Genomic DNA, 26459 nt, shown 5'->3' with positions numbered 1-26459 from the left:
ATTTTTAAAATTAATCCTAACCCATATCTCTGATCTTTATTCCAACTGTTTATTTTCAGATACTGGCTTTAAATAAAATTACATCCAGTTAAAAAAATTTCCTTCAGCTAAACATCCCTTGAGTTAAACTATCATCATTTATTTTATAAAAAAAATTCAAGTGATTGCCAGCCATAGAATGGCAATTATTTTAAACCTGATTTAACCTTTTTATTAAATTTAGATTCTCCCATATCTGTAATAACACATGGATTTGACCTCCAAAAGTGAAAATATCCCCTTCCCGTAACCCCGAATGTTTACTTAAATGTTTTATATAGCCAGCCAATGCTATACGTTAACTATTTATGTAATGTAGTAATCGTTATAGTAGTTAAATAATTATCTTTTTTATTATATGACAAAATAGGGTATTGCAGAGATAATTATTAATTACATTCTTTTTTTAAAATAAATATTATATAAAAAAATATATATGTGCACATAAAAGATAAAATTTTTTCTAAATATAAATGTTTTGTTTCCCTTGGTTTCCTCGAATTAAACTCTTAAAAAGTTCAACCTCTTTGAGCAAATCATCCATTATTTTGGAAGGGTTCAAAATTTTGATCAGTTTAAGTTGGGAGGATAAATAATATACGAAGGTAAACCTCGTTTATCCAAAAATTCATTGTCAGTTATCGTTTTGCCATGTTGGTGAATAATAATATAAATATATTGCCCATAATAAAATCATTATTATGTATAAGGATTTGTGATCATTAAAATATATTAAATTTTTTTTATCATTGAGTATAAATACGCGTTGTGCTGTGACTCGTGAAAAAAAGGAGTAATATATTCGTTTCAAAAAAAAGCTATGCAATTTGTTCAAGGTTTGTCAAGGTTCTAAACATTGGCTTATAGCTTCGTTGAAAATGTTATTCCAATATGCAGCTAAAACGGGATTCTTAAATTTGAGGCTGCACATGGGCCCGTAATAAGTTGAAGCATTTGGCGCGTTTCTTAAATAGTTTTTCAACCATACCGACGAAGCATCGTATTTTAGAGTACGCTTGAATAATATAAATTTTTTTTTTAAAAAAATGCATCATTTATGGTTCGTGAAGTGAATTAGATTCATTTTATAAATTTTCTTGTTATACTTTCTAAATTCATACTTTCCCCTTTCTTGCTTGTAGTTAAATTATATCTAGTTACACTCCTTACTTCATTTATTCCTAAAAAAGGAGAAGAATTTTTTTTTACCAAGATAGAATCTCGTTGATCTCCATCTTCATAACTATTGAGATCTTTCAAAAAAGCGTTCTCGTCGAAGGCGGATATAGAAACTATCGAACCCGGTTCATCTAAACACTCGGATTTGAGCTCGTACAAATGAAACACTTTGAATGGTAGGATACCGGGTTGGGGCAATTTAAAAAGGTAAAAATTTCCGGACGTCTCAAATCTACCAGATTTTTTAGGGAACTGATGATGACAACTCGAATGTGACGAGGAGAAGGCTGAGGGTAAAGTAAGAAGAACGAAGTAGTAGCCAATGAGATTTTGGGATCCGTGATTGGAGTTGCTCTGGGCACCGAATGCCGGTGGATCTTGGTCCGAATATAAGAAATCGCTGACTAGCTGGCATTTTTCTGGATCTAATTGGCAACCATTGCTGTTAAAATATAGAGATATATGCCGTTATTTCTTAATCGTTTTTTTTCTTTCTTGCAAGAGATTACTCCAAAAGAAAAGAATCAAATATATATTTAAAAAAAATCATTCTTACATTTCCAACCAGTGTTGTGCGATATCAAGGTTATTCTCGACATCACATTCGATCATATAAATGATAGGATTTCTCAAGAGAGTTTCCAAAGTATCACCCCCTATCAAACTTAGTATACCTTTAGGAGAGTATAAATGATATGAAAAAAATATATTAATTATGATCATAGGAGCTTGTTTTTAACCTTCCTCTCCATTGCCCACTCCATTCCCATTATTTAAAATTATTCCGGAATTTATTATATATAAACTTTGCGCGGAGGAAGCGAGAAATTCCGAAAATCCACCCAATGGCTTTATGATCGCCCCTATCAGACCCTTACCAACTCCGGTTACTAAAGATTTAGCGATTGGGGTTATAGTGCGGTTGTTATTGCCAATAATGTGTTGATGAATCAAGTACGGATCAGTATACGTGGCGGGACTTGATGATAAATCGAGTGTAGATTGCGCATAATTTGTTAAAGAGTTTGTTTTTAAAATGGATTGGAGTTCCTTGAACGGAACGTCAATTATACCCGCCAAGGCCGCTTTTATTGGATGGATAAACGTTTAAGATGGATGCAGTTCAGATATTTAAATTAAAAAATATTTGCCATTTAGATTAATTAATCAAAATAAGTTTATTTTCCATTCAATTTTTTTTCTTTCTTTTTTCCCTTTCTTTTTTTCTTTAAATAAATAAACCTATTATGCTGAACCCCAGCCCAGTAAACCCGTGGATTAAATCCCTCTTAGCTTTTCCCACCGACGTGGTGCCCAAATTAGAAAAGCCTTCCGGGTCTAGATTCGTAAGATGCCTGGAATATTTGGAGGAATTCTGGAAATTTGGCGTATGAGAAGAGAGATGATTAGGGGTCAAAATGCATTCTGACATTCTCCTATTGAGCCTCCTTTGGGTTTGGTATTCAATGTGATCCGAATCGAAGGATATGATGTCGAGGTTACGGCTTAAGCTTTGGCAAAAATTGACCATGGAAACAAGTAGGGCTTTACCAAAGGCATTTTTTTAAAAAAAATTAGAAAAAGAAAAAAATGAAATTTTTCGATTTAAAAATAAAGTTATTAATTAAATTAGTTTTTATTAAAAAATATATTTAAAAAAATCCATGTAAGATATAAAAACTGGACGGGGTATAAATGCTCCTATCAAAAATATTATCTTGTATTGTTGGATTTAAGTAAACAAATGTTATGCATCATTTCGAAGAATTTTGTTACACGTTGTTAAAGCCCTGATTATTTTAGTAGGAACGTTATCCGTCAATAACGAAACTTGATTTTGGTTTTTGGGCTGGTTGAATTCGCGACTAAAAGCGTCCTTTAAAGAGGTTACCAAGAAAGCTGGACTTCCTATCAAATCCAATGAACCTATTATCCATGCTATAAAAGAAAATAAAATAATTCACTATAGAGATGTGAAATGAGCTACCCGAAAGTACGTGGGCAAATTGGACAAAATATTTTTTCGAAACGGACCACTTGCGCAAAATACTTTTACGGGTCTGGTTAGAATTTCGTAAATTATTTTTTAAAGCGTAAGAATTCGGCAAAATTATATCTTTTAACTTGATAAAAAAAATATATGACGGGACAGGATAACAACTTATACAAAATTAGTTTTGCCGAAAAAACTTATCCGAAAATCTAGTGGTAAGTTCTGACCGATATCTAATTCATATCTTAAATCGTATATAAAACGACTTTTCAGATTTCTTTCTTTCATTATAAAAATATGCCATAATTAAAAATACCTGCATTTCCGTATAAATCTCGAGCGTAGCGTTTTGCGATCTGTTTTAAAACATCACGCGCGCACTCCCCCACATCTTTCCCACCGACGCTTCCGTAAACAAATTTGGTTAAAGAGAAAGGGGCATCTCTCGAGGAAGATAAATACAACCCGCCCAAGTGAAGGCGGAGCGTCAGCTCCAGGTATAGACGAGACACTTCAAAGCGTGAGATGATGGAGTAAGAAGTTGGGTCAAATAAATTACGCTTAAAAGAATGGTTATATAATTTATCAAAGTCAGGGTGATCACCACGGGAATAATTGGCGGGTATTTTGGATGGATAATCAGATAGATCATTTTCGAAATTCAAAAGATTCCTGGAACAATCCGTTGTTTTTCCAGTTTGATCGTTCGTTGGAAGGCGAAAATGGAACACTTGATGTTCAAGAGGAAATCGATCGTATTGCGAGAGGTAGGAGTTTGTGAAAGTTAGCCAAAATTTATCTTCCCAGGCTATGCTCAGTACGCCTGGAACATTTATGGTCACGAATTCGAAGGCCGTTACGTTAGAAGTGATGTTATCGACATTTTTAATGGTATCGCCATCTTCTGACCTTCGAGTAGGAAAGAAGTAATCGTAGCGGCAAAAGCTGCACTCCAAGGAGACATCAAAGTCGTTTTCAATATCATTCGCGTGAATCATATTCGTCTCCCCATCTTTGCCACGTCGGTCGGTTAAGTTATATTGCCTAGGGACGCTTTTCAAAATAACGGGAAACTCGAAGCCGTTAATATTTGAGCTATGACTCATTCCCTTATCGTCGGTCTCGAATAATTTATCCATTAAAACCGGTTTGCTATCTGGATCAATCATCGTCGCGCACAGGTTCAGGCAGGTGATGCTGTTGACTAGCAGTTTACCGCATAGTAGGCCATTTTGAACTATAAGACCCGACAGATTTATTTTTCCTCTTCGATGGGAACGGTCGACATCATATAAACTGCTAAGATTTCCGACACGTAGCACCAGAACTTCTCTCAAATTGTAATAACAATAAGGGGAATAAGTACCAATAGTATTTAATCTGATGGGAGGTTGTTGCTCTACCAAACACAACTCGAGAGAGTTCGCTTTAAATGAAACACTGTAGGAAGGGCGTGAATCGGAAAATTTAGTTCCTAACTCTTTGGATAAATTAGGAAAAGGAGGCTCAACGTTGGGAGAGATGTATGATACGTAAAGGCGGGAACATGGAAAAGAAAAGTCTAAGTTGACGGCAACGGAACCGATAGAACGAGGTGATAAGTGCAAAAGGTCGAATGTTTTCGGAACAGGTAATGTTTCGCGTCTAGCGGGTGATAGGATCAATGGATCTTCGTTTAAAAAAAATTGATATTTTATTATACGCATATGCGACCTTAGTTAATTTTAAGTTTGATCGTAAAATGTTTCATGAGGGAAACTTAGATTATTTAAAAAATAATAACTAAAGCATTTTCTAGCTAAGATAAAAAATATGTTGATCATAAGCTACTAAGTTCATAAATAGGTCAAAAATGTTTATATAGTAACTTTGGATTAGAGAGAAAGTCAGTCACTTAAGGAGTCCTCTGATATCATCTTCATTCCATTATCTAAGTTGAGTGGCATGTCTACGTATCATCTTGTTTTCCATTTGCCTATCATACGATATGGCTGTTTCCGCATTTCTTTCTTTACATTAATTCAGCAGATCTTAATGACACAATATAAAATACATCGTACTACAAATCACCAACAGAGATAATTTTTGGTAGAAAACTATGAAGCATCGGAAGTAGATTATTAAGATATAATTCAAAAAGAAGAGTTGGAGATCAGAGTATATTATCATGATAGGAAAGACATGATACGAGTTAGTTATTTTATCAAGAAATCCGTATCAGGATAGATTACAGGGCACGAAACAGCTTACGACGTTAGAATGGGAGACAGGACTATAGGTAGACATGTCGCCTAAGAGAACGGATTGAAGACGATATCAAAGGTACGAAAAGGGGATCGCCATCCCTAAAGATTGACAATCAGGTGAGTGAAATGGAAACTTCAGATCGTTTCATTCATATAATCCTATATAAGTATTTAATATATTATGTGTTAAACTTTTTATTATTTTCTTAAAACATTATTTCCATGTCTATTTCTTCATTTTATTCTAATTTTCCTCGAATAATAAGATTACATTATTCGGTTCGGAACTTTTGAATACGAATAATTCATTAATCGCGATTGAAAAACCTGATGTCCAGCTCCATTTACCAGTATCGTTAATAGTTGCCTCGTTTTTGTGTTGTCGCACTTGCTGAAAACCGAACCAAAAAAAGTGTCGAGTATCGCGTAGCAACGTAGCCTCATTTTGTTGGGTCAAGGAGGAGAGATGAGAAGATAGGGGTTCGTAGCTCAAATAAGAAAAAGGAGTCACGTGAAAAATCTCATAAGCCATCTCTCCTCTCTTGGGTTTATTCGTTTCGAATGAATCAAGACTAGTGAAAAGGTTGAAAAGTAACTTGTTTAAGTTCGATGCTTTGTTTTTTATTTCCAAACAAAGAACAATAATTTGTTTTGTATAATATAATAATAAAACAATGTTGGTAGGGAATGTGAATGTTTACAAAATATTAATCCATTTATTATACCATTAGTGATCTGCATCGGGCCTAATTTTTCAAGCCCGGCTAGGCCCAAAATTTTTTTTATAAAGTTTTGCCCGGTCCGGCCCGAAATTTATTTTTTAAAATTTTACCGGCCCGACTCGGCCCAAACCCAAGTTTTTTTAAAAAATTTTTGCCGGCCAGACCCGGCCCGAATTTATTTAAATATAGAAATTAATTCTTACAAATTACTCAAAATAAACGATATATGTTATATGGCGTCTACTTTCTATAAATAAAATCACATATTTTTATTTTACATAAAAAATTCAACATAAAATTGATAAATTTAGATATATTTTAAAAAATTTTAAGGCCCGACCAGGCCAGGCCCGAATTTTCTTAAAAAATATGGGCCGGGCCTACTTTTGCAGATCTCTATACCAAATTATAATATCTTACATATATACTTTAGTATTGCTAAAAGTTAGTATAATATATATTATTTATTTTTTTTACCCTGCCTGAAAGGGTTAACATCTAAATTCAGGCTATGAAACACCATCAAACCCCAGTTGTTTTGGTTAAAAATTGTGTAAGGAATCAGAGGATCCCTAACGAGCGTAAAATATTGAACCGCACCCTTAAAAAGTCGCGACTTTGAAGAATTTTTTTTAGAATGAACAAGATGGGAGTTGAGAGGAGGTATGTCAGTAGAGATAATACATAAACCATGTCCCGCTAAATCGTCATCATTTAGCTCACCTAAAATGCGCTCTATTGAGCCGTCAGAGGTATCACTTAGATCGTCGGAAGGTTTAGATGAAATAGGTATAGGAAAGCTCACCCTTTTTCTAACCACGCGAGGTACATCGTCATCGATACAAAACGGTTCATCCAGATTGTAGGATTTGGTTAAATCGAATATTCTCACAGCTATCGCTCTGCCCATAAATATGGGTGCTAAATGGTTTACGCCGTTTCCTTCATTATCCAAGAATTTCGTGAGTTTTATCAACAAATCTACGCAGTTAATAAATCCGTGGCTGGAGTCGGTTGAATTTAGACCGTTATCTATCGAGTCGATTATTCCTAACTGGGCAGTAGCGTTGGGATATTTAAGATTCTATATATGTATTTTTTTTTAAATAGAGGTTTATACAATTGTTAAATAAGGCATAAGTATTTAGTATTTTTTATAATATTTAGATAAGTAAATGATTAGAAAATATTCTGTTGTAGTATGTGGTTAGTATACGGATATTAATAAATGTAAATACATAATCTCTAATTTCCCCCCAAAACTAACATATAATTCAACTATAAAAATGTTTTATAACTTTATCCCCCTGATGTGTGGTTAAAGCTACGTAAGAAACGGCCTCTATTTTAGTGTTGTCCAATAACTGGAAAGCGTTTTGCGTAATTAGGTGGGGTTTAATCAGAGCGCATTGCAATCCCAATAAATCGCTGGTTAGGTTATCCCTAAAATCATCGTGATTGTCGATAGTATTCGCCGACGGTGAATTCGAGCATTTTCGGGGTAAATCAGGATTACGAAAGAGGGGAACACCGAGCGTTAAGTTGAAGCGGTATTTACATTTTAAAGATATTAAACGAGTACCGCGGGATAATCGAGTCGAAACAAGCGTTAAATGATATACCTTTTATATTAATTAATGATTTGATAAAATCCTATCTCTTCTCTTCTCTCTTCTCTTCTCTTCTCTTCTCTTCTCTTCCTCTTCTCTTCTCTTCTCTTCTCTTCTCTTCTCTTCTCTTCTCCTCTATTCTCTTCTCTTTTTTTCTTTCATTCTTTCTTCCTATATATATTTTTTAAAAAAGCTTTGAAATAACCGCGTATACCTTATCCCCGTTCAAAAGAATTTCGAGGTGAGTAAATCCGTTGTTCCTCAAAACCCCCTTCACATTTTCGGACCCGCCCAAAGTTATTTTGCCTCCAATCTCCGACTCCTCTTCCTCGTTATCATTTAAACAAAGCATCAGGGAACCAGAAAAGTAGATGTGATCAGCTGATGGATCGGTGTGGGAGTCCCTATATCCGATTTTGAAGAAAGCACAATCCTATATATGCGGGCGATAAGTTATAAGGTTATAGGTAACTACGGAAGATTATTAAGATCAAGGTCTTACAAGCCCGGAACCCAAATAAAAAAAAATCCGGGCAGATCGGATTTCAAAAAATAAATTTTACTGCGGATGGGTACAATCTGACATTTTTTATAGTAATAATCGCGTCCTTTCAAAAATATAAATAATATTCGATATTTAAGCAAAATGGATTCAAAATTTTTTTGTGTTTTGGTTAGTATACCATTCCGGTTTCGGTTTCCCCGTCGACGACAATCGATAAGCACCGTTTCGCGGGAAGCTTCCGCATCGATCCAGAATAAGCGGAAAGAACGAACAAATCGGTGTCGGTATCGTTAATCATCAAGGTATCCGGACTCAAACGTAAATAAAGGAGGGGGAAAGGAAGAGAATAATCGCTTTTCACGTTGGCTTTCAAAATCAACTTGTGATCATTTTCCAACATGCTTTTAGCGCGTTCCATTCCAGAATTCAAGGAAAAAGGGTTTACGCCATTGTTGCTATACGAACTTTCCTTAGATGTTTCGTTGTTATTTCCGCTTCTCGAATCGTTACGAAGGATATCTTTGATCAGTATTTCGCTGCTGGCTTCCTTTTTGCCAATTCTCTCGTCGAAGCTTTGGATTTTATCGAAATAGAGGGAATGGCTCATCGAACATTGATAGGGTTCTGAAATCATGGAAAGAGACGACGGGGATGTGTACAGGGGGTAGCTTCGAGCCAAATCTCTTTTATCGTAGGTAAAAACGTATTAAATAATATATATATATAAAATAATTTAAATCAGAGCTATCACATCCAGAACCCAAAGAATTATCATCTTAAAATATAATTATGCTGGTTTTTTTGGCGAAAACTTGTAGGTCCATTTCTATTTCCGTTTTTATATTTTATTTATTAAATGATTATAAATAAAATATTTTGAAAAATTACTATCTATAACAATTGTCAATAACTTAAATTCAAAGTGGCGGGTTATAACTCTTAAACTAACCTATTAAGAAATTTGATAGTTCTTAAAAGTTACTTTAAAAAAATAAAATAAAACGTATTTACTTTGAAAATGAATAAATGTGCAAAATAAGACAAACCCTGATCGTGCGATCAAATCGTGAGGAGTCACCCACTCCAGGTACTCCTGGCATCGTTCTGGAAAGAAGGCATCGGAATTATAAGCATCGATGGGCAGAAATTTGTCTTTTCCCGATAGCGAAACCGGAAAAAGGCCCAAGATCCCCCCATTCAAAACTATTATAAATTGCGTAGCGAAACGCGAATTTCGGAATATAGGGTCGGCGTCGATCGTTTTGTCATTTCGTTCGTTATCGACAATAAGATCGTCAGGATCAAAGTGAGTATCGCAGAATATGTGCGAGGGCAGAGAAAATAAGGAGTTACCGTTGGGAATACTTTTTTTTAAAATAAAAAATAGATAGGAAGTTGCGGTATAATATAGCACATCGTATTCGATTGCGTCGCGTTTTTCCGCACGCTTTAGATGAATCAAATATTTTTACGCGAAAATCCTTGAAATTTTTTTTAAAAAGTAAATATTGTGATTTTCATATATAAAAAGTCTCTCAAGATAAAATCACATATTTTAATTTTCAAACTTTGAATATATAACTTTCGAACTATTTTAAGATTAGTTTTTTTTAAAGAATAAGCTAATCTTATTACTTTGTAAAAAGGTGTTTCTTTTTGTTGTTACTGTATAATAATAATAATATAAAAACCTTAGAGAAATCTCTAAGGTATGGGGTGAAGACGTTCCAAGATTATTTTTCTTCCCACACTGACTATTCGTGATTTTCTCTGGGTCGATCGAATAAACCGGTATTAATGGAAAAGAATCCGGCCAACCTACTTCCTCCCAACCACATTCCCGGGTATCGTTCTCTTCTTTGGCCAAATCATGGGTGGAATTAGGCGCTTTATCCTTTATTCACATTATTCATTAATTTTTTTTAAATAGGATCGTGTTCCTTTCATTTTTGGGGAGTTCCTTCTTTCTTTATTTATTACCGTTTTCGTTCTTTTTCTTAAAAATTTTTAACTCATAAAATTTATATTTATGATTGAAATGTTTCTCAGTCTCTCTCTTGAAAAAAAGAATTAATACCCGATAATACCTTTGAGCTCTCGTTTAAATATTCTATGGCTGGCCGGATATAAATTTTATCGCTAAAATTATGGCAGTCGGCGGTAGTTTGACTAGCGTCATAAGGAGTAGATCGGTCGTCTCCCCCGCTTTTGTGCGTGTTCAGAGCACTAGTGATAAAATTACGAAGCGGAAAATCTATAAGGAAAGGCGGTCCGAACGTTAAAAGGTGCAAATGGTATTTCGAATTCACGTTATAATGGGATAAGATAGTTAATGACACGTGACGAGAAATAGCCCCGTGAGTGGTCAAATGTAAAATTCGCGTCATTTTCCCGTTTCTAAAATTCGCATCTTTTTTTCAAGTTATTTCAATTTTTACAAAATTTTTCCGAATTTTATATATAAATTTTTTTTTTAACCAAAAAAAACTGGGAAAAGTTGTTCGGATATTTTTTCTAAAAAAATATGCAAATCAAAGATCAGAACTAGAGGTAAGGCAATGGATGGGTTATAACCGGAAAGCCAGCCCAGTTTTTTTAATAATTAGCCGCCCCACCCAGCCCATTCATCCGCGCACAACGTTCTAAAAATTATTTTTATTTTATCTTAATGTATTTCTTTTACTTTAGACTTAGAAAATATGAAATAATAAATATGATTTGTTAATAAATAAGAGTCTCCGCTCTCACCTGCCCATTGTTTAAAATTCTTTGTGGGTGGGGCGGGCTATAAGTCCACCCATTGTAGACCTCTATCCGGAACCTTAAAAAACCGAAATCAAGACATCGGAAGATTTTTAAAAAAAACCGATTCTAGCCTAATTAATTTATTACTACACTTATAAATTGATTGGCAAATTAATTTACAAGCATAATGTTTTAATTATTTATTTATTTATTTTAAAATATTAAAAGGAACAAACCCGTTAAATGTACATTTTCCACTAATTCGCGATTACCCTTCGAATCGTTCGCGAATATATTAACGTAATTTTTCGTGACCATAACATCTTTCACGAGGGTAGAAACTACGCCATTAGGGTAACAAATCACAGAGTTCTCCAGTTTGTTGTCCGAATTCTCGCGGCAAGTGACGTTCTCGGCCGTAGCCGAAAAGTAGAGCTCGAATTTGAAGGGCGTGAAATTAGCGATCGTTGTATTCGAGAATATCATAATCTAAAAATTGTTAAAACGCGTAGGTATAAGCATTTTATTCATTGTAATTTATTTTTTTTGTGTCGTCCATTTTAACTTAATTACGTTTTTTTAACGAAAGCGTTTCATTTGTGTCAAAGTAACCCCCCCCCCCCAACATGCACTTTTTAAACTCAAGGAAGTCACTGAAATATTTTATTCTTAATCTTTTTCCTTCCTTGAATTCTGAATAGCTGTCCAAACAGAACGTTATACACAGGGTATCTTTTGCCACTATCATATGTCATAAATTATCGTATATAAAAAACGCCCCAAAAAAGGTGTCCAAGCTGATTTTATGAATATAAATCAAAACGAGATAGGAGGCAGCTTAACTAGATAAAACGACGTATTTATATTATTACAAATACTTTTTTTTAAAAAAATATATAATTCGGTATAAAATTTTAGATGAGAAGCCATGATATCACTCTTTTGTAATAGTAATTTTCCAGCGTATGTAAATTATTCTCTTTTTTTAACGCTGCGGAAAAGTAGTCGCAAAGGGGAAAAGATAGCTAAAATGACCTCTAACAATGGTATTTAAAAAAAAAAAATAATGACTCCATTTGCAATTTTATTATAGTATACCTTACCTGCGTTAGATTCTCGGTTAAGAATTTGGTTCGAAAGATAAAATGGGAATCGTTTTGAATGAAGGCTTCATCCGAAGAACTATCACTGGATTTCGTATTTCCCCGTGTACCATTATTATTTGTTGTGGCACGCACATTTCTAATGATCAAATTGGCGCGGACCCAGAGGGTTCGATCGTGGCTTATTAGCAAATCACTCTTTTCGTGACATCTGAAACAGTTATAAGAATAAATAATTTTTCCCATATATTTTGTTAGTGAAGAAGAAGAGTTTAATATTTGGCTAGAAACCCGGCCCGGGAACCGACCTTAAAATATTTCTTTTCGGTAACGGTCGGTGGGTGGGGAGGGGGAGAGAGCCTAGGTTTCTGATTAAAACAATACTAAAAAAAGAGAGAACTTATAAATATGTACGCGTATGAGATCGATGTATAGGCTCTTAATTTTTTTATCTTGGTTGTTGTGGCGTTGGCGGCATATAAGCATGGAGATCCATTGGCGCGAAGATTTTTGTCGGAGCCTACCAGTGAAGCATCGGGAGATTTGATCCATAAGGTCAAGGAAGAAAAGTTCGTAATGATAAGAGAGTAAGGAATGATAGATACCAATTTCGCTTGGTCCTGCCAATAATGATTTTAAAAATAAAATAAAATGGCGATATTACTCGTCTTTATTGTTGTTAAATGATTCCTTTTGAGCCGATTTTTAAAAACGGATAACTCAATATTTTATTAGGAAAATTATTACGCAAGCCTTAAGATTTTGCTCATAGGTGGCACAAAGGTTTGAACATCTATTAACGAAATCTCGAGGCTTAGACAATAATTATTCAGGTTAAAATATTGAGTTAACCCTTTTTAAAAATAGGCTCAAATCGAGCCGTTTAACAACACTACTCGTCTTATCCTAAATTATTTGAACAAGTTTTTATTTCGTTCCTTTCTCTTTCGCTTCTCTTTCTTTTATTTTTAGTGCTCGAATAATCACCAGTTATATGTTATTATCAAATAGAATTCTCGGTAACAAACATTATCACTACTTTACTGTACAGTTATCCTATCTAATAAAATGAAGTATATCCGTTATTACACTTCAAACACAAAACTGTGTGTTTTTCAACATTATTATTTGTCTTAAAATAAGATTATTATTTCTTATTTATGGTTAAATGGAAAGATTATTTTTACAAAACATAAAAATTTAATCGAGAGATAATAGGTAGCGGCGTCTTCGCGGAAGAGAAAAGCGTTTCAGCGCGTCAAATTGGAAAAATTTATTCGTGGAAAGTTTTCGATATTTGTAAGTGTTAAAAAAATCCGTTTTTTCTGGGAAAAAACCAACAAAATTTTCTGTTAAATTTCTTTTTTTTTTACAACTTGCAATCTATATGGAAAATAAAATCTACTAATATTTTATTTCAAATTTTTATTTATTCACAATTATCTTAAATATAATCTATGAATATTTTGTTGTTTTTGTCGCAAATTTTTTATTGACGCTTGCCAATGATTGGTGATTTATTAATTAAAAGTTAATCAGTCATGGTGACTTTGTGGTCTGCGCCTTTCGCCTAATTTTCTTATCATCATAACACAGTAATGTCATTTAATCGACGTGTAAAACCGTAAAATGACGCTACAGCTGACTCCTATGTATATTATTAAAAGCATTTAATACATAAATCGCCAATCTAGTAGTCTATACATATCATTCATTGTAACTAGCTCATTCCTATTAATGAATTTATTTTTCAATACGGCATATAACGTGATATCCAAAGAGCCATATGAGGTGTCCCGCCAAATCTTCCAAGCTTCCCAGTACCTCATGAGTGAGTGAAAAGCCTGAGGAGATAGGATAAACCTGACCGAAGGTTCGTGAGGTGTGTTCTGTTGGGATTGATTCTTTTTAAGGGAACCAGACGAAGAATTCATTACGTTAGTAGAAACGGCGATATCATCGCGACCGAACCCCGAGGAGTCAGAAGAGTAATTAAGCGCGAAGCCTTTGGATTCGAAGATCGGAAGCTTTTATATAGAATTTAAAATAAATAAATAGTTAAATTTTTATAATTCATGAAAAAATTTGGAAACGGCAAAAAATATATCCCCGAAATTTTAAAATGTTTTTCGAGTCGGGGGGAGGGGAGGTGGGGGGTGGCAACTTAAAATATTTTTGGTTCGGTCCGGAGTTAAAATTTACGAGCTGGGGTCAAAAAAATCTTCATGCGCTGATTCAGACCGATTTCTAATTCATATTTAACTGACAGCTCGAATTAAATATATGTTGAGAATTGAACTATAAATTGTATATTAAAATATAAACTCTTCTTCTTCTTCTTTGAATATTTATGGAGAAGTAATCATCGATTTAATTATTCAAAATTACCTTGTGGGTATTGTCGAAGGATCGAATGAAAACGTCAATTAAATCGATACTTATGTCACGGGAAACAAAGCCGTGTTTAAGGGTAGTATTTTTGCATTGAATTTCTAAAACGTCAATCTGTTCAGCAAGGCCTATATCTATAATACACAAATTTTTCAAGAAATTCTATAACTCTTTCTTTTTATTCTAATCCAATATTTTTATGAGATAATATAAGATCTTTTATAATTAAAAATAAATGGCTACCTTTCAAAAAACGTTCGCCTCGTTCAAACCCTAGATATTTATTGGACCAACGCTTGGGGTTTAAACTGTGATCCGCGAGGCTGAGGTTTAATCTTTCCACTGTAAAATCCATTTCGCTCCAATCGCTACAATTTTCATTTACGTTTAGGTATTCGCGAGATGTATTTAGCGTGAGCGGGTAAACGGAATCCAGGGTAAAACTACCAGCCAGTGCCAAGGGGGAAAGGGAATAACGCGTGAATTTTGGTTTGAAATCAGGCTCGCTAAACGTTGCGTGTAAAGAGATAATTTTAACAGATGCCTTCCAAATCTCAGCGTTAATGAGGTGCGATTCGCAAGAACCATTGTTGAGATCTATGAGCTGGCCACAATACAAAATGACTGGAGCAGAATGGCCGAAATCAATATTGTCGGTAACGCGTTGATGATGATGCGTGGTTAGAAAGCAGTGATTATCTTTGGCGTTGTGAGCTTTTGCTTGGGGGTATTGATGGTTGTTGATAAGCGAATCCGTTATATCGAATTCGACCCACGTTATATAATTTCCCTCACCACTACTATCACTATTCTTCCCGGGTAATTTAGGGATTCCGGAGGCAAAGTATTCTATTTTCAAGGTGATTGCCAAATTTCTGTCTCCCGTATCGATTTGAGTGGCAGCCATTTTTGACTGACTAGAAGATGTCAGTTTTTCGAGGGACGGAACGTCAAAATATTCCATGCAAAACGGTAGAGGATTTATTCGAACCTGATTTTAATTAAGATTAGAGCAAAATTTATACATATGATGATTATAAATATATGATTTTGAATGATGTAGAACAAAAGACCTTATAGCAATAAATTCACCCACCCCCCTTCCTATTGAACTCATATTCGAATTTTACACAATTTGAGCAAACCATTTTTTCTTATAATTCTCTAATCCCTTAAATATTTTGATTATTTTTATTTATTACTCTAGAGGACATTCCCGGCCTGGAACAGTTAATGTTATAAGACTCACCATTTTGGAAATAGCAGTTTGCTACACTACAACCAACTTTTATTAAAAAAATGTCATCAAAACCTATTTTTAATTTTATATTACTTAACCCCCCCCCCCCCCCTCTCCCTAAATGGCTTTCGCATCCGGTCTGCTACATATCTTAACTACAGTAGCACGAAAGGAAATGAGTTAACTTCAAGAAGCTTGCCGATTCTTCCTCGAACCCAGACCGAAGTTTAAAGTGATTCCTCAAAGGATTATATCGAACTAAGGTCACAAATTCTACTCGAAAACAACCATTTATTTTGCAAGAAAGAAAGAAAAGAAAATTAAATCCTGATTGGGCTTTACCCTTGAATTCTTATTCACCCGAATTCGGGGCTTAAATTTCAACCTCCTTCAGGGTTTCATAAAATTCAACTTCAAAAAAAAAATATTATTTTTTAAAATTGGTATATACCATAGACAAATATCTCGGTTCTGGATACCTCCAGCACATGCTAGATATTGCCTCTACCCTAGCGCCTCCATTTTCCGCGAAACCTTTTAAATCTTCATCGAAGACGATTTCTAAAACTTTAGGAGTCAACATCCTTTCGTCGACCGCATAATTGGTGGTATCATATGACTTATCGAGATCGCATTCACTTGATTCCTTCTTTTGAGCTTCTATTCATATTTTTAAAAAAATTGATACAATTTTATGAAAATTTTTCAGATTTTGATTGACATTATTATCTTTCTTTCTTTCTTCAGGGCATCATTATTTATTCCTCCTTTATTACCTCTTCATTTATCTATAAAAGCCATCTAGCTCCTTAATGCGGTAGAGTATTCGCATGACAGCAGGAGATATAAAAATTTCGGACAAAAAAAAAGGATATCAAAAAAACACCTGTTCTTTAATAAGGTAGTTTTACCATTAAATAACTAACTGAATGTTTTCAATAGTTTTTATCAAAAATTTTTTTGTCTCTCTTTCTTTTTATAGTGTGTTCCATGACATATAATAATACCTAGACTAACGATGCATTTATAATAATGCATATGAAAGCGTCGTTGAATGAAAATCAGCTGGACCCGCCATTTTGGTAACCCTTAGTAATTAATCTAATTTTAAAAACTAATATTAAATTGATATCTTGCCTCCTAATTATCTCGATGATAGGGCAATTCTTTAATAAAGTTTGCATCAGACATAGGAATACATTGGCCTCTAGTCCAAAATTTTTAATAATAATATGGGTAACCAAAATGGCGGCCCTAGCTGTTTTTCATCGAAGAGGTATTATTATATGTCATTGAGTGTGTTGGATGACCATTTTTTTTGTAAAAAAATAATGTAACCTTTGGTAATATAGCTGAAACCATTCTTTTCGTCCCTTAGATCATCCTTAAATTGGAATAAATCCGCCAAAATGTTTTTTGGGACTTGGGTTGGAATGGCGTTCTCTTTGCCCCGATCCAACAAATTATGAATTTCACCATAGCTTGAATTCGATTTAAGTTTTGCCACAAGAGTTTGCCACTATAACAAATAACAATATAATATTCTTCCCATTAATTTATTTTAATAATCGAGATGGAATCGATCACTAATTATGATTTACTCGCGGTATTTTTTTTTTCTTATAGTAATTTTAATCATTTATTATTTATCTAATTCTTTTCTGAAATAAAAGATTAACCTTTTCCTTGAAATTCAAATCATTCAATTAGAAAAGTAATCATGGCAAATTGATTTAAATTAACTAATAATAAGCAAATATTGTATGATCTTAAGGCAATTTATCTATTTACATCTCTCAAAATTATATTTTTGGTCGCAAATGACTATCCCGTTTAAAAAAAGTTATACTAGTCGTACAAAGAGAGATATGCATTGATACCCTGCTCAGTTAAGTCCGATTTCGGTCCATCCGAAGGCTGGATAGATGATTGAACTTTTCGAACAAGCCCCGGACCCTTAACATATGGGTCTCTACTCTAATAATAAATTACTTGTTTCAAGGCCTTGGTCAAAACTTTGTGTAATCCTTTCAATACAGCGTAATGTTCCTGGCCAAATTTAAAGTCGGCTCTTCCAACGGATAACCTAATCTTCGCTCTACAACCTTCTTCCATTCCGTCATTTCCTCGGATCACATTTTGCGGTGGATTTAATATTACTCTGCTAACGTGCTTTGGCTTGTAATTTAATTTACTTTTCCCGGTTCCTACTGAGTCATCGTAGATAAAATTTATTTTATCAACGTTATAATGATGAGTATTGTCGAGGAATTTGGCGGAATCATCATCCGTAGTTTCAAGTGATAGAGGATCGCGATCAGCGAAAAAGATAGGAATATCCTGAGGTCTCATCCTTTGACAGCTTAAATTGGATACCAGGGCGAAAAGTTTCAAATTTCTAAGGGGCGTTGACTGTTGTTGCAACGTAGGACAGGACATTGAGGTCGAGATCTTTAAGAGAGCGACGCGTAACGTGGATATGTTTAGCGAGCTAAAAACTAAAAAAAAATTTATAATAATTTTATAAATAATTTAAGGACATCAATACCTCTAACGAGAAAAGGGATCTTCGATATATGTATACATATAGCAAGAAATTATGTCAAATAAATTCAAAAAAATTATTCAGAAAATCGAAGTGAAATCGGTATTTATAATAATCAGGTGACGATAATATTACATTCATATTGTAAATGACGCCCAATACTTTTTAACGCCGCGGGTTCGATCCTATTGCCGGAAAATCGCATATGGAATAGCGTTACGGATACGAAATCGAACCCCGAATTTATGGATTTGGGAATTGTTTTCGCGGGAGCGTAGTCGCGCTTTGAAAAGGAGAACACCAAATCTATTCTTTCAACCGATACATCGAGTTTATTGGGAAGGGTCGTGACATTAAATTGATCGTTTGACGATTGCATTTCGTAAAAGTTCGACAAAGGGTACAATTGAGGGATCAGTGAGATTGCGCAGTTCGATATGGTGTCTAAGGCAAACGAGTCGATATTTATTTTGAGTGGAGAGTTGATTTGCGCGGTTAAATGATGAGCGGAATCCGTTGATATTCGGTAATCGAAACTTAAGGCGAAAGGTGAAGAAAAAACGTCAGAGTGGTCCCCTTTTGGGTTCATGGAAATGCGGGAGTCTCCTCTCACCTGACAATTTAGCAAAGGAATGGTGTTCAACACCAAGGTCAAACGTTCACACGTGATCCGAGTAAATTTCTTGGAAGAATTAAGGTTTAAGTTTTCGATGTCTAGATGGAAGGATGCTTGAGTATTATCAAGTGACGTTGCCGGTACTGGTAGTTGCAAATAAAAATTTGGAACGAATACCTTGTAGATTAGTTTTGGTCTGGGCTTAGTCTAGTTTTAATAAATATTAATAAAGTGCGGGTGACATGGAGAAATCGCGATTAAGGCTACATTCCTAGCTGATGTGCAATAACAGATTATCGTGTTTATAAAATCCTCTTAACGAAATGTTTTTTAGAAAAATCGAACGGCCACACTCGTTAAAATTTTTTATAAACTAAATCAGCTGTGTGTCTGATAATAGCGCCCACTCTGAATCGACCTATTTTATAGAAGAAAACAACTCGCCGCCTAAGAATTAGAATATTCTATCTTCATATTTTTGTAATTTTATAGAAAGAGCAATTTAAAAAAAAATGAAGTTTATATTGTTTTCAATATTTTATAAATATTTTGTATTTTTTAATGCAAATGAAAATAGTAAAATTATAAAAAAAAATTGATTTAGGACACAACCTTATGTAAAAAATCATTTTTTGACAAAAAGTAGATATAGAATAAATAACCTAATTCTCAGACGACGAACTGTTATAATTATTAGGCACTTTAATTTTGATGCCCTTATTTTATATTTATTATCAAAAAACATATCGTTAAAAAATGAGAACTCCCCAAATAAATTATTTATGAAAGTGAACATAATTGTTAAAAATCGCATTATTTTTACTCTATATATATATATTATATCAGAGACCTGCAGGTCCGGCCAGAATACACGGGCTAGGCAGGCTTGAAAATTTTTTTAAAAAAATATCCGGGCCGTGCCCAAATATTTGAAATAGCCATTATTAGCGATGAAAATCAAAAATAAATATAATATATTTTTAAAAAATCCGGACCGGGCCGTGAATTGTACCTCTGCAAGTCTCTAATATATATATATCAAAATAAATTCCTAACTAATACATCTGCACTGCATTATTTAAAATCACAATTTATCTATTTAGTATTAATGAGATATAAAAACATTTTTTTCTATTAAAGATAACCAATGAAATAAATAAATAAATAATAATAATATTAACACACAAGGCTTAGTAATTATTGGCGATAATAACATCACGTTGAGGTTTATCAGTATCTCATCAATAAATATAAAATATCAACTTAACTTGATTTTATTTAATCTTTTCCATAACTATAATAACTAAAAACTTAAAAAAGTTAAATCAAAACACACTGATTTTAAATTACCTTTTCGCTGATGTCCGGCCTGATACCTATAAGATAAACCTCGAACGGCACACAATTAAAAAGGGTATTTTGTTCTATGAATCGCGTTTCATCGCCGTTATCCGACAAACAATCAGATAAAGCTCTCGAAATATCCACGAGGAGAGTGTAACATTCCAATAAAGCACGCGTCTGCCCATCCAAGATTACCAAGAACGTGGATGGATTAAGATTGGCATTATCAATGGACCGGGAGTCGCCGCGTTTGATATCCACGTTATCGCTTAAAAATTCAGTATGACCGCAAACAGCGCTTAAGAAGTATTCCAAATATTCCGTATCTTTGGGGTATTTTGAGTAACGGGTGATCGATGTAAGATTAAGTCTTAGAACATTCAAACTTAGCACGAGTGACGATGAGGATTCCAGTCTATTAAAACGAGAATTGGAATGGTAAAATGCGGAGACACGGATATCCTTGACCGTCATTTCGAGATCAATATCCCCGTTACTATTGTAAGCGAATTTATCAATCAGCCGGGAAGCCACTTTCAATGAAGATATTTCGAGGTCGATTCCGATAGGTACGTCGCTAGAAATATTTTCATGGACAGTTTTATTCGAGAAAACATCGGGTTCTTGCAAATTGTGGTGCACAGATAAATTTAAAGCGAAACCTGTCTCCATATCGATTTTTTCTACCAACAACTCGTGGCCCCAAAAGTGGAGAAGATTCGGATTGTTATCGATTACGACGTTCCGTTTGACAAGACGAAATTCGCGAGGATTCGCCATCTTGTTAGCTGCAACACACCGCAATTGCCTAAATAGCATCGGTAAACAGATGTTCACGGATAGCAATTTGCGCGTCTTGATTATTAATTCGTAATACGTGGATGTATCACGTTTCTGTAGAGGTTTGCCCAAGGTCTTGACGCGCTTGATAATAGACAATTCCAACAGATTGCGATTCTTATCTTTAGAACTATTCACCGAAGATGCTAAAGTATGGTTCGCACGTCTGATATATAAAACGAAATGAATGATAAAATACTGAAATAATTTAACTTGATGAATTTATCTTATAAGGTGATATCTTAAAGTTTAATTTCTTTCGTTCTTTCAACTTTGGCATGCATCATAAAACTTTATTTGTATACTCTTTTTCGTTGCAAGAGCTCGAATAATGAATCCAAAAATCTCCGACTTTCATATCAATTGATCGATAATGGTTAACGCGAACGAAAACGGCTGTTCCGTGCAGTATCGACGCATCAATGCGATCAAATACGCGAGTTTTCAGATTTAGAGTGAACCCGGGAATGTTGAGCTCCCAGTTAAATACATCTGGTTTTGATTGTCCTAAAAAATCTATATTTTAAAAAAAAATTAAGTTAAACTAGACGAATTTTTTATATCTTTATTTAGGCTGTGACCTAAATATATTTAAAAATCAAAATAAAATTTTAGTAACTTTATAAAATCGGTGAAACATGACCAAAATCTTTCATTAAAATTTTTTAAAAAGTTTTGTAAATTTTGAAATTTATAATTCCTCCTACTAAATTATTTTATACTTTCCATTTTGATTAATATAACTTAACTGCCCATTTCTTATTATAATTTGAAAAATATAAATTAATATCACTTACTTCTTTACTTTTCCGTAAAAATTTCACAACTATAAACTCTATGCTAAAATTAAATATGATTAATTTATCTAATTTTAAAAAATTACTAAATTTTCGTAAATTCGAAAAAATAATTTAGACCACTATTTTATTTGTACATAAAAAAATAGCTTATTTCTCTTTTTTCGTTAAAGTTAATAAATTTAATAAATTATATTTTTGATATTTAGGTGCTAAGGTCACAACCTTAAAGATAATATTATCAATCAATAAAATATCAATACAGTAATTAATTAATTTACCTAATTTTGTATCATTAGTGACGTAATTAGTTTTGTCCCCAGGTAATGAACGGTGTAACGCCGATTTAAAATTTAGACAAAAATCACGAAACATATCAACCGCCCAATACATAGAGTGAATCTTTATTTTAATTTTTTTTATTTAGGATTATTATTAAAATTAACACTTTTTAATATAATTTTTTAACCATAAAAATCTAAATCACATCTGTCATATTTAACAAATTATTAATAAGAATATGGTTGAATTTTATTAAAAAACCATTTATAATATATATTAACCCCAACAACTCTTATCCCTCAAACCATCAATTAAACCGACTTGATATCTCTCTAACCTATAATCCCTTACATTGTTTAACCTTAAATACATTTCATCCAATTAAAAAAATGTCCCCTGAGATATTTCATCCAATAAAAAAATGCCCCATTTTATGAACCCAAGCAATTTTTCCAAACTTAAAATTTAGGATCTCTTTGGTAAGTTTGTTGATTCCCGTTATATGGACCAGAATATTTAAAAACAGGAGTAGTCCTTAGAGCGTAAAAAAATGCGCGGTATATTAAAAAAGGTTTTCAAGAGAAAAAACGCCTTATGAGAGGAAAGGAGGATCAGGATATCACCCAATTTGATAAGAGTCTCAAGTGTTGAATCCAGAAAGGTACAAACAGCTGAGTTACCTCCAACCGGTGATCCTAAGTGAATTAGTTAATCATGATTAATGACTTTACAATTGTGGGAGTTAATTTCTGGAACTGTTTAGTTGAGTGAATTTTGATTGGCTTTGATTGAGAATTAATCCTAAAGAATAGCCGATCTCTAAAATTATATCGATCGCTTTATTGATCTCATTGGATGAGCTTAAGATTATACCATCATCCATGTACCAAACATGAAGAGCGAATAAAAATTTGCTATCCCCCCTCCCTTATTGGCGCAATATCTTAAAGGTTAAATTTATTATGAGTAGAGGCGGGAGCTAGGCAAAAACAAAACTCAAGGCGATTTTTTCTTTTCCTAAAAATAAACTATTAGATATTAGAGGCAAAGTTATGTTCCCCTTCTTCAGTGAAACAAAAAACGGATGAATGTAGAAGAAAAAGATTTTGAAGGCGTTTGTTCCATTTCTTCATTCCGGGAGGAATTTGTGTCCTGCTTATTGGAAATTGATAATAAGTATTAGAGGTTTGGGAAACCCAACCAGTGAGTTGGGTCAAACATTATTTCATACCTGTCGGGTCATTTTGTCTTTTGCAGGTCTCTACTACCTCAATAATATATATTCTTTCATTATAATGGATAAATTTGTAAATTTTGAGATGAGTTAACTTTACTAATAACCATTTTTATAATTAAAAAAAGTTGCCATAGTTGGGATCTATAAGTAGTTGCTAAACGGCTCGATTTGAGCCAATTTTTAAAAACGGCCAACTTAATATTTTGCCCAGGAATATCTTACGCAAGCCCTAAAATTTTGCTCAAAGATTGCACAAAAGGTTTGAACATCTGTTACCCCCCCCCCCCCCCCTCACCCGCCCCCTACTTCCCCGAACAAAATATATTTTCAAATATACCTTATCTAAATAGATGTTCATTTCTAAATGTCGATCAAACACGCAGGAAATATTTAGTGCATCGCGGTCGCATGTAAGAGTGGCTTTAAATACACAAGGTAATAGCAACCCATCATTTTCGGTCTCGATCTGGCTTTCCGGAATTATAGATGATTGGCATACACATTTGATTGTAAAGGATAAATTTGCGAGGTATTTGAGACCCGAAACTGACAATTATTACGAAGAATATAAAAGAGAATAAAGTTATTTTAAAATTTAATTTACAGTCGCTAAATATTTTAAGGGTGGAGCCAAAATATCTTTGCCTCTAGTCAGAGTCAGGCAGCACCGCGAATATTTGTACCTATGATTATCTTGCAGTTTGTATCTTGACATTTCAAATAAGATACTTATAAATGTATCTATGATATTTCATTTTCGAAATGATCTTCTATCTTATCTTTGTCCCTTCTTCCTTGATGAAAGATACCGATATTTTTTGGGGAATTATATTTATCTAAAAAATAATAATTTTGCCTAACTCGTTGTTTATTTCTTTCCTTCCTATCTTTATATTTAATCAATATTAAGGATTATTTATCTTATATGCAAATTATGCAAATTATATAATTAATGTTTATTTTTGGTTTAATTATAGTTATACAAATAATATAGTTAAGTATTATCAGAATATTTTAGTATATAGTCGTTAAAATATCAATCATGTTTGTTTACTGTTTTTAGGTAATTTTTTTTATAAAAAAAAATCCTTTGAAAGATTAAAAATCTTTTGGAAGGTTAAGTCAAAAAAATAACATTAAGTTGACGACATCTATTGCGAAATTGGTGGCAATTTCGCTTAGAGCCAAGTCTTGTTAATTGTACAAAAAAATAAATATGCAGTAAACCTGTCTAATTTGGACACCGCTGATAGCAAGATTTTTTTTAATCAAACTTAAATAGTTGCCAAATATATCAAGGCTAAGTAAATAGGAATTTGATTTGTGACACAAACATTTTGTCAAATTAAAAAGTTTCCCGAATTATCAAGAGCCCAAATTAGACTAGTTATATATATTTTTTAAACACATATGGTGATTTCCATATCAAATCAACCAAGGTTTTGCGCTACTTTAACAAAACTGGCAGCTACCCAATAAAAAAAAACTTTATTAACCTCTACAATCATGAAAATGATTTTGGGATAAAGGCAGAGTGGCATTTATTTGCAACCACACCTGGTAAAAGTTCCTGCGATATTTTCGGGAGCGTTACTAAACGGTTAGCAGCTCGACCGAGCTTGCAACGTTCATATGATCATATGTTGACAACAAAGAATTTATATTACGCAAGAATAATATCAGAGATATAAATTATGATGAATATCTAATTATGAAAAATCATCTTAAAAACAGGTTTTTGAAAGTATTTCTAGAACATAAAATTTTATACTTTTATTCCCCAAGAAGAAAATAAAATCAAAGTGAAAATTTATTCAAATTCTTTGGATGAATTAATATATGATATATTTCAAAATTTTTATATGATATAAAATTTTGATTGTATTGCAAGTTGTAATTATAGAAATTATTTTGCCACGAAATTTTAAGAGAAAACTTAAACAGTATGTTAAGTAAACCATATCCCCCCCCCCCCCACCTCTTAAATTATTTTTTTTTAAAATAATAAAGTTAGGGCTTTCATCATTAAATTTAAATGATATTTATGTTAAATTTTGCCATATAAAGGGTTATAACTCCTAGACCCAAGTTTAGCCAAGTCTATAATTTTATATAAATATAAGCAGACTGGTATACGTCTACAAAAAAAAATTTTGAAAAAAATATGTGTTTTTTTTCTATGGCCATTTTCGGTTTTGTACTTACGGTTTTTGGTGTTAATCGGGTTTCTATCAGATTTCTTTATATTGCTCTAACTTAATTTATTCTTGAGATATTTGAAAATTAATGAAGTGCATTTTGTTAAAAAATGTACCATTTTTCCTCTCTTTAAACATCCATATCTTAGCGAGTGAATGGTGTAAGGAGGTTAAATTTCATTTTTTTTCTTCTTAGTTATAGTATATACTACCAATATACAAAATTTAAAAAAAATTCTGAGGGGATCGTGTTGAAAATCGACCTTTTTTGGTTGATTTGACATGGAATTACCATATATATTATATTAATCTAAGGTCTCTATTTTTTATTTTTAAAGCCAATTGCATTAAATCCTAAGTAATAAAGTAAGAGTTAGGCGTTTTAATTAACCATTTATCTTTAAAACAGAAAAATGTATTTAAATTATGTGCTTTTATAAATAAGGGAAACATTAACTAAATACCTAAATAATTATTCAACAGGGATAGCTTCGATAGAGATAAAACGATATATTGATCGGCGACGGGCAAAGCTAAAGTAAACATAACGCAACCAAGACGAAGCTTAAATACATATGGTATATATTTAATATGAATGAATGAAAGAAAGAATATGGTTGTGCATATAATTTTTTGGAGCCTGCGTAACTGGGCCTTCAAAAAATTGATTTTTCGAGTTAGACCGTACCCACAGGTCTTAGAATTATTTTTTTAGAATAAAAATAACCAATCTTAATGATTTTATTTTTTAATAATTATTATTAAAAAAAATTATGTTAGTCTGGATAATCATATTTGTCATAATTTTATTTGATCACGTGAAAGCT

At 33.1% G+C, this 26459-nt stretch overlaps 1 protein-coding gene across 1 annotated transcript in view; it reads right to left on the bottom strand.

Annotated features, from left to right (window-relative positions):
• Window positions 1-421: 421 nt before the first annotated feature.
• The window catches only part of LOC135930865 (uncharacterized), a 35463-nt gene continuing 9425 nt past the window's right edge, over window positions 422-26459 (bottom strand). The window contains exons 11-40 of the mRNA XM_065467662.1: window positions 26097-26196; window positions 23772-23980; window positions 22197-22317; window positions 21424-21634; window positions 20285-21284; window positions 18481-19141; window positions 17766-18271; window positions 17112-17292; window positions 16225-16433; window positions 14777-15524; window positions 14531-14667; window positions 13900-14169; window positions 12557-12762; window positions 12143-12353; window positions 11276-11528; window positions 10382-10704; window positions 9986-10188; window positions 9341-9658; window positions 8473-8977; window positions 8004-8222; window positions 7478-7801; window positions 6657-7263; window positions 5785-6069; window positions 3528-4880; window positions 2995-3156; window positions 2461-2763; window positions 2025-2303; window positions 1775-1892; window positions 1249-1660; window positions 422-1054 (exon numbers count right to left, since the gene is read on the bottom strand). Coding sequence (XP_065323734.1) covers window positions 881-1054; window positions 1249-1660; window positions 1775-1892; window positions 2025-2303; window positions 2461-2763; window positions 2995-3156; window positions 3528-4880; window positions 5785-6069; window positions 6657-7263; window positions 7478-7801; window positions 8004-8222; window positions 8473-8977; window positions 9341-9658; window positions 9986-10188; window positions 10382-10704; window positions 11276-11528; window positions 12143-12353; window positions 12557-12762; window positions 13900-14169; window positions 14531-14667; window positions 14777-15524; window positions 16225-16433; window positions 17112-17292; window positions 17766-18271; window positions 18481-19141; window positions 20285-21284; window positions 21424-21634; window positions 22197-22317; window positions 23772-23980; window positions 26097-26196 — 10608 coding nt within the window. The 3' untranslated portion in view covers window positions 422-880. The remainder of the gene's footprint in view (window positions 1055-1248; window positions 1661-1774; window positions 1893-2024; window positions 2304-2460; window positions 2764-2994; window positions 3157-3527; window positions 4881-5784; window positions 6070-6656; window positions 7264-7477; window positions 7802-8003; window positions 8223-8472; window positions 8978-9340; window positions 9659-9985; window positions 10189-10381; window positions 10705-11275; window positions 11529-12142; window positions 12354-12556; window positions 12763-13899; window positions 14170-14530; window positions 14668-14776; window positions 15525-16224; window positions 16434-17111; window positions 17293-17765; window positions 18272-18480; window positions 19142-20284; window positions 21285-21423; window positions 21635-22196; window positions 22318-23771; window positions 23981-26096; window positions 26197-26459) is intronic.

Source organism: Gordionus sp. m RMFG-2023, chromosome 1, assembly GCF_954871325.1.
Source record: "Gordionus sp. m RMFG-2023 chromosome 1, tfGorSpeb1-WG-v2, whole genome shotgun sequence".
NCBI classification, from domain to species: domain Eukaryota; kingdom Metazoa; phylum Nematomorpha; class Gordioida; order Chordodea; family Parachordodidae; genus Gordionus; species Gordionus sp. m RMFG-2023.
This window is presented reverse-complemented; position numbering and strand designations above follow the sequence as displayed.